Genomic DNA, 13,165 nt, shown 5'->3' on the forward strand with positions numbered 1-13,165 from the left:
AGGTTATGTAACAGCAGATTGAGATCCCGCTTTTTAGGAGCAGCCCCACCTTTTGAAGGGGTAGAGGGAGTGAGTACAGGGCCCTCTCGCCTTCAGCTGTACAGGCTTCTCCCTCTGAGGCATGACCCTTAGTGGCTTCTGTCACCATGACAACAGTAGGAGATACCTGCTTTGGCCTCGGAGTCCCCCCTTCCTTCTGGGAATTTAAAATCAACAGGCACACGTAAGCGACGGAGGAAAGCGGAGAGCTGGGCTACTGCGTCCTGCCTTAGGACTTATCAGGAGATACTGGTACTTTGTGATCCAGCTTGACAAGTTGAGAAGTGCCCACAATACCAGGTCCTGGAACAGAATCCACTGCTCTGCCTTTCTGTCCTGCTCAGTACACAGTTTGCACGAGCCCAGTGGGAGGCCCTCTTGCTTGAGCCCTGTTGTATCTGTCCTGTGACAACAACGTGCTGGCCAGCCACTCAGCTTGGTTAGTCACTCCACCAGCACACTGGTAGAGTACACGCAGCTCTTGGCTTCTCTGGAACGAAGCTGAGAGAAATGTCTGGTCCTCTGCAGGGCCGGGAACTTATGCTTAGCCCTTGGGTGACCAGCCACCATTGGGCATTAATGCTGCCTCCCACAGGTGGGAGTGACTTGGCTTTGGACTGAACAGTGTGACTTGTGCTGGAACTCCCCACCTCCCATGGGGTAGAAGGCATGGTCAGTAGAGGAGAAATCCTGGCTCATATCCTGCCTCCACCACTGACCAGCGGCGTGACTTTGGACCTGTTCCTTTTATCTGATGCGGCGTCCTCATCTAGCGGAAGTGTCTAACTGTGCATGGGTTAAGTTGTAAAGATTACATGAGGTGAGACGTATTTGGAAAATCATGACCTTGGAACCCTGGATAACAAACACTCCTGACAGGGCAGACAGTGACCACCTTCTCTTGACGGCGTCAGAGGAGAGGACTGCCGGGCTTGGTGGGTTTCCCCATCTGAGGCTGGGGAGGAGGGGCCACTTTTGGCCCCAGCAAGTGACAGGACAGCGTTCCTTTTGCTCATTTCTCACATCCCACGTTTTGGCCAAGCTGGTTGCTCTAGGCCATTGTCGGCTGCTTTCAGGGTTGACATGCTCTGCCCTCCAGGGGTTCCTCCCTCTTGTCTCCCCTGGAGGCTGAGGTTTTCCCTCAGCACAAAGGTGCTGGGTTTGCCCTGCAGGCAGCCTGGCTCACTGTGCTTCTCCCCTGACTTCCATGGTAAAGCGAGAAGCTCCTTGGGCTACTTGGGACCTTTGGTTGGGGAAGGTGGTTGAGGATGGACTCTGTTTAGACACTTGACATGAGGCTGGCCAAGGCACTGGCTTCGGGAACATTTCAGCTTCTAGAGTTGTCCCTTTAATGTGGCCACCTCCCTTCCCAGCCTGTCGGGATTTCTCTCAAAGCCTGGGGAGCCCCTGACTTCTCACTGCCAATTTCACTTCCCCATTTCCCCTCTGGCTGAAAATGTCCGGTGTCCTACCCAGGAACACATTACGTTGTCACTAAGAGTACGTCCAATGTATAATGACCTGTCGTTTGACAGTTCTTAAGTTGGAAGCTCCTGACTTCATACAATTATTGCATTAGCGCTGGTTTTGTTGGAGAGCTTAGGCAGTGGTTACGCTTACATCAGAGTCACATTACAGTACTTTGCCCTGCTTTCCTTCCCTCTGTAGCTTACATCCATTCCCCAGAGGGATGCTGTTGTCTTTGGGAACAGACTGTATGTTTCTTGAAGGCAGAGTCTGTATCTTCCTTGTCACATGAATATCCCCTCATTATACAGGACAGAGGTTATGATTTCTGTGCTGAGGGGAGAAGGGCCAGGCATGTCCTCTACCCTGTGGTTCTCAGCACTTCAGGGAAACCACTTAGCTCTCTGCTGGTTCTTTCCTTTCTCTAGAGTGAGTTATCTAATAACTAAAGAGGACTCTGACCTTTGCCTTGTTCCTAACTTTCTAACTCCTTTCCCTGGAGCTGGGGGGGGGTGCCACACTTTCTCTAATGCGGACTGGTGGAGAGATAAGTGTCGTGAGTGTGGGTCAGGGGAGCTCAGAGGGGCCAGCACGGGGAAGCTCGAAGCAAAGTAAGGTGAGGCAGCTGGTAAATGGGACGACAGAGGCACGCTGCTGAGGGTCAGAGGTCAAGGCAGTGCCTCCCCAGTAGTATCCAGAATGGAGCACTTACTTTCCGTCAGCACATCCCTTTATCCCACTTGAAGGCCTGGCATCCCGCCGGGTGGTCTCCACAGCACCCTGAGTCTGCCTGGGGGAGCAGAGGAGGAGCACAGGCTGTGACTCCAGGGCCCGGCAGAGGCAGGGACTGGAATAGGTGGTTTGATCAGCCTGGGCAGGGAGCCACGGTGGGCATGGGGCCACAGGAGTCACTGAAGGGAGGAGCAACTTCTGGAATTGGGGAAGGGCTGATAAAGGAGAGAGGAGGGGGCGCCATCCTGATCCATGAAGGAAGACTCAGGCGAGAGTCGGCCAAGCCGGACTGGGTGGAATCTAAGCTTTGGGGAGGTGAGTACCCCAGGAGATGAAGCCCGAGGATGGGGTTCAGAGCCTGGCCCGCGGGGCGGCGTGAAGCTCTGGCCTCCTTCCCCACATCCTCCCGCCTGCTCCCATCCCCAGGTCTCCAGGCGCCATGGAGGACAAGCGCAACATCCAGATCATCGAGTGGGAACACCTCGACAAGAAGAAGTTCTATGTGTTTGGCGTAGCGATGACGATGGTGATCCGTGTCAGCGTCTACCCGTTCACCCTCATCCGCACCCGGCTGCAGGTCCAGAAAGGCAAGAGCCTCTACCACGGGACCTTCGATGCCTTCATCAAGATCCTGCGAGCAGACGGTGTGACTGGCCTCTACCGGGGGTTCCTGGTCAACACCTTCACCCTCATCTCCGGCCAGTGCTACGTCACCACGTACGAGCTCACCCGGAAGTTTGTCGCTGACTACAGCCAGAGCAACACAGTCAAGTCGCTGGTAGCTGGCGGCTCGGCCTCCCTTGTGGCCCAGAGCATCACCGTGCCCATTGACGTGGTGTCCCAGCACCTGATGATGCAGCGCAAGGGTGAGAGGATGGGCCGCTTCCAAGTGCGCGGGAGCCCCGAGGGACGAGGGGTCGTCGCCTTTGGCCAAACGAAGGACATCATCAGGCAGATCCTGCGGGCTGATGGGCTCCGAGGCTTCTACCGAGGCTACGTGGCTTCCCTGCTCACCTACATCCCAAATAGTGCTGTCTGGTGGCCCTTCTATCACTTCTATGCAGGTAAGAGGGGGCCGGGAGAGGGGGGTAGAGGGCGGGCCTGCGCCCGTGGCTGAGATGCTGTGGCTGTGTGCGCGCTGGAGTGGAAGATTTCATGGGACAGTGGGCAGTTCATCCAGCAAACGCTTGACCCCGAGAGGGTTCGCGCATGAATGAGACACGGGTTCTTGCCTTCAGGGAGCGTATTTATCGTGGGGGGACTCAGACGAGTAAAGTAGACGACTCTAGAACATCAAGTGTGTTCTGGCTGCCTTACAATCAACGAGGGTTAGTGGAATTTTGGTAGAGAATTGGAAGGTGAAGAAGGAAAAAATTCATGGGATATTTGGGATTTGAAGATGAAATTTCAAATTTCAGATGAACGTTTGAGTTGGATGCCTTTCCTCAGCGTTGTTAAATTCAAGGTGTCGTAGAGCCTTGATCCCCTCCACTCCTAGAATGTATTTTTGTTTATCAGACATTTTACTTCTTTTGAAGTATCTCCCAGAAATGGGCTACTGGGTCCAAAAGTAACATTTTTAAGGGCCTCAGTAAACATGTTGCCAGATTTCCTTCTGGAAGGGCAAAGCGCATTGCTAAGAGCAGGGCCTGAGTGTGCCTGTGACCCTCGGCATCCACAGCTTTGGGCAACCGGCAGACTCCTGTGAGGACGGCCTCTGCTGGAAGCCTCCCCGATCCCTGCTGCGGGCCCCGAGCCTTGGCAGTGGGCGTTCTGTCCAATCCATCTGGGACCTTTCTAATCAAATTTCATAGTGACTTCCTAACCTGTAATCATTCTGTCCCTTCAGCACTCCACATTTGTGATTCTTCTAGTTTCCTGACCGTACCTTCCTCTTTATTGCTTGCTCTGTGTCTCTCTCCTATTTAACGCCGTGTTTCTTCTAGAATATTTGGTAAAATTCTCATACCCGGACTCCACCCTTGACCCTTTGCATCAGATCCTTTGGAAATGGATCCTGGTGATCTTAATGTTAAGAAAAACTCGAGGAAATGTGAGCATTTTCTCTGGCGTCTGTCTTTGCCCTTCTCTCCTCATGTGATTTCATTTACAATTGACTTGTCTCTTTCTGCCATGTCAGAAAATCTGTGTCCATCCCCAGACTAACTCTCCGGGGCTCTGGACAGACACTCTGACTGTCGGGCCTCTCAACTTGGATGCGTGCGTTTACATCTGAAACGTTACTCGGTGAACTGTTTTTCATCCCGAGCTAGTTGACTCACTTCCTTCTCTCCACGGCCACGTTATTCTCCACGTCACTGAGACTGTCAGTCCCTCTTCCTCGTCCCCACGTCTGGTCCTGGTGACCCCAGAATGTCTTTCCCTACTCTGTCCCTTCCTCCTGCCCTCCCTGGAAATCATGGCTCAGTGACCCCATCTCTTCAGCCTGGCTTCCACCTCCCTGTAAAGGGCTCCAGCCAGGCCAGGTCACGCACGGGGCCCTCCACTGTGCGTCGCGTCTCTCACCCCTCTTTGTTCCTCTCGGCCCTCCAGGCGCACCTGCCCTGTGAAGCCGCGACATAGCTGAGTGCTGCTTACTGCCCCCTCGCAGCTCTCCACATAGTCCTTAACCCAGATGTGACCTTTCGTCCTTTGAGCCCCCGTGACATTGCTTGAAGCTTTCTTTTTTTTTTTTTTTTAAAGATTTTATTTATTTATTTGACACAGAGACAGCCAGTGAGAGAGACAGCCAGTGAGAGAGAGACAAGCTGGGGGAGTGGGAGAGGAAGAAGCAGGCTCCCAGCAGAAGAGCCTGATGTGGGGCTCGATCCCATAACGCCGGGATCACGCCCTGAGCCGAAGGCAGACGCTCAACGGCTGAGCCACCCAGGCGCCCCTGCTTGAAGCTTTCTTCAGGCGGCTGTATCGCTTGCCTTGATGTTACTTGTATGTGCCTTATCTCTTCTACTGTGTGGAAAGGTTCCTTTTTTTTTTTAGTGCATTTTTTCCAGCTTTATTGAGATACGGTTGATTGGGAAGTTTCTTGGAAGGGGGAGGAAACTAACATTTATTAAATATGTGTTACCTGCCGGATAGGCTCTGTGACACGTGTGCTTCGTAAATATTTGTTGAATGAGTAGATGGGTTCTTGTCATTCCCTCTTGCTTAAAATCTACCAATGATGCCTTCTGGGCATTTAGAATAAAATCGAATGCGCCCGTGGTCAGCGCAGGTGTCCGTGATCTGGCCCGTCTGCTGCGCCAGCCCCGTCGTGGGCCTCTCTCCCCTTGCTGTGCTCTATCCTCCCTGTCGTCTGTTCCTGAAATACACCACGCTGTGTTCTCACCTCTCCACCTTTGCAGGTAACATTCTCCCCTGGCCTGGGGTGCCCTGTTTCCTGTTGTCTGGGTGGCCGGGTCCTTCTCGTGCTCCAGACCAAGGCCTACATGCCACCTTTGCACAGAAGACTACTTCACCCAGTTGGAAAAAGGGCTCTTTCTCTTTTCTTTTGCAGCTTGTTTCCTTCATAGCACTTGTCATAATTTGCGATCATTTTATCTTTGATTCACGGCTCCCTAATTAGATTTTGAGTCCCATGAAGGCCCTTCCCTGTTCATTTCTCTGTTGTATGTCCTGTGCTCACCACAGTGCCTAGCATCCAGTATTATTAAATAAATACACGTTTATATTACTGTCCAAAATCATGTAGCCAGGAGGGGAGGGACTTAAACCAAGTCAGCCTGGGTTTATCTTCTGCTTTGCAGATAATAGGTGCCCAGTAAATGCTTGTTGAATGAATAATGGAGAGCAAAGACGTGGAGCTCTTTCCCCCACTCTCTTGCTTTGTTTTCTCATCCTCTCCCGAAGTCCCAGGAGAATGGCATGTGTGTACGACTACAGTTGGAACCTGGATCCTGCTGTGGCTTGCAGGCCTGGGGGCCACAGTGCAGACAGGCCCATGGAGGCTGGCAGTGCCAGGCCGGATGCCACCTCCCAGTGGCTGCAAGACGCTTCCTTCTTAGGAGAAACAGGACACGGGTGAGGCGGCGCCAGCAGGTCACTTTGTCTCGGTTTGTGCTGATCCTGGGGAGGGAGGGGGCTGACTGGCAACCAGGGCAGCGGTGGTTCTGGCCGGCGTCAAGGAGTCCTGCCGTGCTGCTGGATTTAGAGGCCCTCACATCTGCCTCGCCAACCCCCACCTTCCTTCTGTCTTCTCATCTTTCAGTGGCCACAAATTACCAAAACTAGGGGCATGAGAAAAAAAATTCTTAAAGGTTCTATGGCTACTGAACTGTAGAGAGAAGACTGAGAAAGTCTTTGAGATGATGAATCTCTTTTACATCCAACCTCATTCAGAGCCAAAGCCAAAGCTGTTGCAGTGGCTTCAAGGCCCTAATGACTTACCTCTCGGACCTCCTCTACTCTTGTTTCCCTTGCTCATTGTGCTCCAGGTACATGGGCCTTGCTGCCCTCGAAGATTTAAGGCACACTCTTGCCTCAGGGCCTTTGCATAGGATATTACGTCTGCTTGGAAAGTTATTTCCACAGATCCGTAGGGCTTGCACTCTCCTTCAGGTCTTTGCTCAAACTTCCGCCTTCTTGGAGAGCGCTTCCATGACCACCGTGTTTAAGACGGCAACCCGTGCATTCCCAACGCTCGGCATTCCCTATCTCCCTTCCCTGCTTTATCTATCTCTACAGGAGGCACACGTCATCTTCTGACATCGCTATATCTTTTGCTTTTCTTTTTTTTTTTTAAAGATTTTATTTATTTATTCGACAGAGATAGAGACAGCCAGCGAGAGAGGGAACACAGGCAGGGGGAGTGGGAGAGGAAGAAACAGGCTCATAGCGGAGGAGCCTGATGTGGGGCTTGATCCCGTGACACTGGGATCACGCCCTGAGCTGAAGGCAGACGCTTAACCGCTGTGCCACCCAGGCGCCCCTATCTTTTGTTTTTCATTGGATTGTCTGTGTTCCCCCAGTAGAATGGAAAACTTTCCAAGAGGGGGATTTGAGCTTGTTTATTCGTCCTCGGGGCCTGGGGTGGCTGGCGCAGGGGAGCCGCTCAGTGAGCCTTTGCTGAACACACAAGCTCTTGTCTTTCACCGCTAGAGAGGGTAAAGCTAACGGTTCGGCTGCAGGGAGCTTCCCAGTGACCAGGGAATGGGTGAGTCTGGGTCCTCTGCCATCGTCTCCATCAGCATTTTGAAAAATGAGTTTTTCTTTCTTGATGTAGCCTGGAGAAAACATCTCACTGTTGGATATGACTTTCTCTTGTGTCATTGTTTTTATTTTAAAACACATTCACATGGGGGGGTGGCGCCTGGGCCACTCAGTCGGTTAGGCATCCGCCTTCAGCTCAGGTCATGATCTCAGGGTCCTGGGATTGAACCCCACACTGGGGAGCCTACTTCTCCCTCTCCCTCTGCCCCTCTTCCTGCTTGTGCTTGCTCTCTCGCTCCCTCTAATGAATAAATTAAAAATCTTTAAAAAAATTCACATGGGTATATACATAATGGAATATTAGCCATAAAAAAAAAATGAAATCTTACCATTTGCCACGACATGGATGGAGGTAGGTGGTATAATGCTAAGTGAAATAAGCCAGTCAGAGAAAGACGAATGCCATAGGATCTCACACAAATGTGGAATTTAAGAAACAAGACAAAGACAAAAAGAGACAAACCGAAAAACAGACTCTTCACTCTGGAGAACACACTGCTGGTCTGCTGGTCACCACAGGGGAGGTGGGTAGGGGCTGGGAAACAGGTGGAGGGGATGAAGGTGCTCTTACCGTGATGAGCACTGAGTAGTGTATAGAATTATTGAATCATTATATTGTACACCAGAAACTAATATAAGACTGTAAGTTAACAAACTGGAATTTAAAAAATATAATAAAAAGATTCACATGGCTCACAATTCACAAGGTAAGGAAGGGGATGCAGTGAAGAGGCTCTGCGCCCTCTGTGGTCACCTGCTCCTTCCTCAGAGAGCCAGCACTGCCGCCATTCAGTGCGCGGGAGAAAACGGGCCCTGCGTGCGTTCCTGGCTGTGAGTTGAGAGTAGAGCACAGGTATAAGGTTTTTACACCAGAGAGGATTTCTGTCCATCAGATGAAAGGAATCGACAAGCAGAGGGTTCTGAAACCCCTTCTCCAGAGGCATCTTCTGTTCAAAGTGGGCGATTACCCAGGATGGCTTCCAGAAGGGCCCTGAGATTCATCAGTTTTGTTGGTTCCGATGAAAGCAAAGGAGAGAAGATGGGAGTTCTGGGGTCTAAGGAGGCTGAGAATGGAGAGGGTTCATCCTTGTTGGGCATAGAAGCAGCATGAGGGCAGACTGCCTGGCGCCTTATGTCTTGAGGCATTGTCTTTCCCTCGATTCCAGAACAGCTCTCATACCTCTGTCCTAAGGAGTGCCCACACATTGTCTTTCAAGCCGTCTCGGGGCCCCTGGCTGCGGCCACCGCTTCCATCCTCACCAATCCCATGGATGTCATCCGCACCCGAGTGCAGGTAAGACCAGCTTCTATCCCGGTAAGGAGGGTGACCTGCGGGCTCCCTGGCGGCCCCCTGACCTCTCTGTGTCATGGCCTTCTAGTCCAGCTGGCCTTGTCCTGGTCAGGCAGGCCCCTTCCTGTGTCAGTTAGCATCTGCAGAAACCAGCTGAGCACATCGAAGCACCTAGTATTTTCCTTGTGGTGTCTGCTGCCTTGCACACCCTGCCCGTCCTTGCACACCCTGCCCCTGTCCTTACGTGACCTGTCCTGTCCTTGCCGTGCCCCCCTGGCTCCTCCCTGCCTTGCCGCCTGTCAGCATAGCCAATCAGACACCTTTCCCTTACTTGGCAGGTTTGTGGTCTTTAGAAATACATCCATTTCATGGGGCGCCTGGGCGGCGCAGTCGTTAAGCGTCTGCCTTCGGCTCAGGGCGTGATCCCGGCGTTCTGGAATCGAGCCCCACATCAGGCTCCTCTGCTGGGAGCCTGCTTCTTCCTCTCCCACTCCCCCTGCTTGTGTTCCCTTTCTCGCTGGCTGTCTCTCTCTGTCAAATAAATAAATAAAATCTTTAAAAAAAAAAAAAAAGAAATACATCCATTTCAGTGAATTCCCTAAGTCTGGTTTCTCTGCTGGGCTGAGTTCTCTACAGACTATTCTTGAGTAGGCCGCACAGACTGTGCCTTGTGGACTCAGCAGAGACGCTGACAGAGCCCTTGGTGGTGCTGTCCAGAGATTACCGTCCCTGTCTTCACTCAGCTCAAAGATAGTTCCCTAGTCCAAGAAGATAGAATCTGAATAGTGGTGTGTAACATACAAATGGCAGGCTCTGCTGTCTAAAGCTTTAGGTGCAGAGAATGGGGGATTCTGATGTCTGAGGTGGGTAGGGTAGGAGGACAGCTGTCCAGGAGAAGTGAGGTCACTGGTGAGGGCAGGAGGGGAGGAAAAGAAACTCAACAGTTTGGGGGTGAAGTCAGCTTCCCTGATACCAGGATGCTGGGATGGATGTGGCTGGGAAATCTAGGTATATTTGTCCCTAGGTATATTTGTCCCTAGGAAAGAATGCCCACACACTTTTGAATGAATAAATTGGCATCTGATTGGTTTGCAGATAATAAAGTGCACAGGTTCCCTCCTCATTCTCTTCTGAGGCTTGTTTTGAGTGTTCCGTGAGGAGATCCAAGGGAAAGGACAGGGGTCTGCTTCCGAGGCACTCCTTGGTGGGGGGAGACAAATTGCATGTGACAACTGGAGGCCTAGGTGGAGTGGCCCTGACACCGCTGTGGATACGTGGGAGGGCGGGGCAGAGACAGGCAGAGGAGAGTACTGGAGAGGAAGAGTAGAGTGTGGAGGAGGGTACTACGGAATTGGTGGGGGGGCAATGCTCTGAGCCAGAGATCACCTTGTGAACATCATCCAGTCCGGGGAGGCATGGCAAGGAGAGCAGGTGTCCCGCACTGGCTGAGGGTCTAAGTGGGGCGAAGTGTGTTTTGGTGGCAGGGGCTGGGGGCCGGAGGGGGGGGTCACGGGAAAGGGGCAGGACTGTTGAGAAGGAACAGAGAAGATTCCTGCCTTAGCCAAACTTCCAATGTAGCAGGGAACGTGGGTCCCAGGGTGTGGGGGGGTGACGGAGTGAGGGGAGGACTCCAGCCATGGGGACTGAGGGACTGAGATGGTCCAAATGGAAATGACAGAGCGGCAGGGCCGCGAGTACCCGGTCTCCCTGAGGCCAGAGAGATGCACCCAGGACAAGGACTCCAGCTGAGTGGCTTATGTAAGGATGGTAATAACAGCTCGCAGTTATGGAACACATGCGCCTGCCAGTGTTGACCGCTCAGAACCCCCAGGGGCGGGTATGCTCCAGCACCGTTTTACATTTGAGGGGACTGAGGCGCAAAGAGGTGAATACATTCCTTGAGGTTGTGCTGTTAGCAAGCTGGAGAGCAGAATTCAACCCAAGCAGGCTGGCACCAGAACCGACATAAACCCCTGTGCCACACTGTCCCTCAAGCACAATCCAGGCCCTGGACCCCAAGGCAGAGGGAGCCAGCGCTGAGCGGCTTCGACTGCAGACCGTGGCTCTCCGCTGTGTTGCTTTTCCAGGTTGAAGGCAAGAGCTCCATCATCCTGACCTTCAGACAACTGATGACAGAAGAGGGGCCTTGGGGCCTCATGAAGGGCCTCTCAGCCAGAATCATCTCAGCCACGCCCTCCACCATTGTCATCGTGGTGGGCTACGAGAGCCTCAAGAAACTCAGCCTCCGACCTGAGCTGGTGGACTCAAGACACTGGTAACCCGTGGCGGGGAGTGAAGCCCGCTGTATGCCACACTACTCTGAGGCGGGGGCAGCGTGGGGAGGGCAGCACCCCCCCCCCACATGCCCCCACCACATTCGCAGCCCTGCCCTGGGACAGGGTGGCCTGTCTGGGACAGGGCAGAGACTGAACTGCTCTTGCTGAAGAGGCTCCACACCTGGACCCCCTGCTCCCATTATTTTTTATTTTCTTGTCAAACTGGGCTCCCTCGCTCGGTCCCGGTCCTCAGTCCTGTCCTAAGGAAACCCGCCGTCCCCACCAATCCCACCCCACCCATCCCTTGCGAACCCTTCTTCTGGCTTCCCCTGCCATCTGTGTCCCTGAGACCCTGATGAGAGCTGTACATAGAGCTTGCTTACGATCACTGGTCTTCCTCCTGGGCTTTTAGCCCGGGTTCCACCAGCTGCCGTCAGCCCTTTCCTGCTTCATCTCGTAGGCTTGCTTGTTTTTACTTTGGGACTGAGCTGCCCACCAGACTGCTCTGCTTTTCCCTGCTGCTGGGGGCGGGGAGCACGGTGCCAGGTACTTCTGCACAGGGAGTAGGAGCAGCAAAACCTCTGGTTCTCCAGAGCACCTGTCCTCTCTTTGGAGAGTTATTAGGTCGGGGACAAATGTTGATACTTTGTGTGTGTATTTTTTTTAACATCTGTGAACTAGGTACTGTCAGTCCTGCTGAAGCGCCAATCCTGCAGTCAGAGCCCACCCCTTCCTCAGACAGGTGGAACATGTGGCTTTTCCCTCAATCCCAGTTACTTGTCCCGTCCACGTTCCTTTGGAGCCAGCAGGCCCCGGACATGCAGGCCGCTGGCTCCCCGGGGCCCAGGTGACTAGAGGGGCAGGCCCAGTTCTGAGGAGATGAGGCCACCTGGGCACGCTGCCCCACCAGGTGGAGAGGACAGCCGGTCCAGAGCAGCCCAGGCAAGCTCTGGGCCCTGCGCGGTGGGGCTGCCCGCGTCTACACCCCAGTCACCGGGACTCACGGACTCACACGTCTCACAGCGGGAATCTCCCAAGTCGTGGAACCACTGGTGTTTCTCTTCTCATCCCAGTCACGGGCCTCCCGAGGGATGCTTGGGAGAGAGTAAGGAGCGCGTCAAGAGGTCACCCGCACCAGGACCACTGCACTTACCAGCCCGACACTGCCCAGCCGATCTGGCCCCCACCCAGCACTCCTCCTTCCCCCGCCCCGCTGCCACCAAGCCTGCCGGTGCGTGGTGCGGCGCCCCTAACGACAGAAGGTGTCAGACCCTGCACTGCACAGGTGTGGCTGGATGAGCCTTCCCGCCTCTAATCGGCCCCCCTGGGAAAGGCCGCGGTGCCAACTTGAAAGGTGCTAGCTACCCGAGGCCTTGACACTTCCTACGGCTGCCCCCCTTCTGTCACCCTGGCCAGATCTGAGCCAAACCCCGCTTCTCCACCTTCGCCCCCGCCCGTCGCGGTCTCTAATCTTCTTGGATTATCCTCCTTCACCTACTTTAGGTTTTGTGTCCCCTCTCCTCCTTTGTCAGGGGTCCCCCAGTGTCTGTTCACTAATGGTCGCCCCCGTGCACAGGTGACTCTGAACCTCCCGCCCCAAGAGCCACCAACAGGATAGAGGCCAGGGCCCCTGTCTCCCGCTCTCTCGGCGCCTCAGCCCTACACCTCTTCCCCGGAGGCCCGGCTGCGGTCTGGCCACGCGGGCCGTGTGGTGCCCCGCCGCTCTCGGGGAGGTGGGGGTTCGTGCGCTCAGACCGCTTTCCCCGCGCTCCGTGCCGGACGGGCCACCCTCGCGCCCCGCCCCCCCCCCCCAATCTGTCCCTCTCTCTATCGCTCTCGCACTGGCTCGCAGTCCGAAAGGTCGCCATGCGTCTCCAGACGGGGAGCCCTGCCCCTGCTCTCCCATCCAGCACGTCAGGGGCCCGGGGCGGCTTGGGTTACGGAGCGCCCGGGTGGGCAGCGGACCGAAGGCCGCGTCAGCTGGACTTGGGGGTGAGCTGGTCCGTGGCCCGAGCTGGAAGGAACGTGGGACACTGGGCGGGCGGGCACGCAGGTGCAGCTGGCATTATCAATCCAGTCCACAGACTGGACTCCTGTGAACATCAGCGGCGGACATTCACTGTTGCACTGTACG

At 54.3% G+C, this 13,165-nt stretch overlaps 1 protein-coding gene across 4 annotated transcripts in view; it reads left to right on the top strand.

Moving 5' to 3' along the window:
- The window catches only part of SLC25A44 (solute carrier family 25 member 44), a 13,517-nt gene extending 1,809 nt beyond the window's left edge, over positions 1-11,708 (top strand). The window contains exons 2-4 of one of the 4 annotated variants that reach the window (XM_008696557.2): positions 2,665-3,302; positions 8,631-8,758; positions 10,843-11,708. In XM_008696557.2, coding sequence (XP_008694779.1) covers positions 2,678-3,302; positions 8,631-8,758; positions 10,843-11,034 — 945 coding nt within the window. In that variant the 5' untranslated portion in view covers positions 2,665-2,677 and the 3' untranslated portion in view covers positions 11,035-11,708. Of the gene's footprint in view, positions 1-2,664; positions 3,303-6,105; positions 6,276-8,630; positions 8,759-9,093; positions 9,247-10,842 lie in introns of those variants that run through there. The other 3 variants (XM_008696559.2, XM_040635801.1, XM_008696558.2) reach the window with 3 other exon arrangements.
- Positions 11,709-13,165: the final 1,457 nt, after the last annotated feature.

Source organism: Ursus maritimus, unplaced genomic scaffold (assembly GCF_017311325.1).
Source record: "Ursus maritimus isolate PB19 unplaced genomic scaffold, ASM1731132v1 scaffold_2, whole genome shotgun sequence".
Lineage (NCBI taxonomy): Eukaryota > Metazoa > Chordata > Mammalia > Carnivora > Ursidae > Ursus > Ursus maritimus.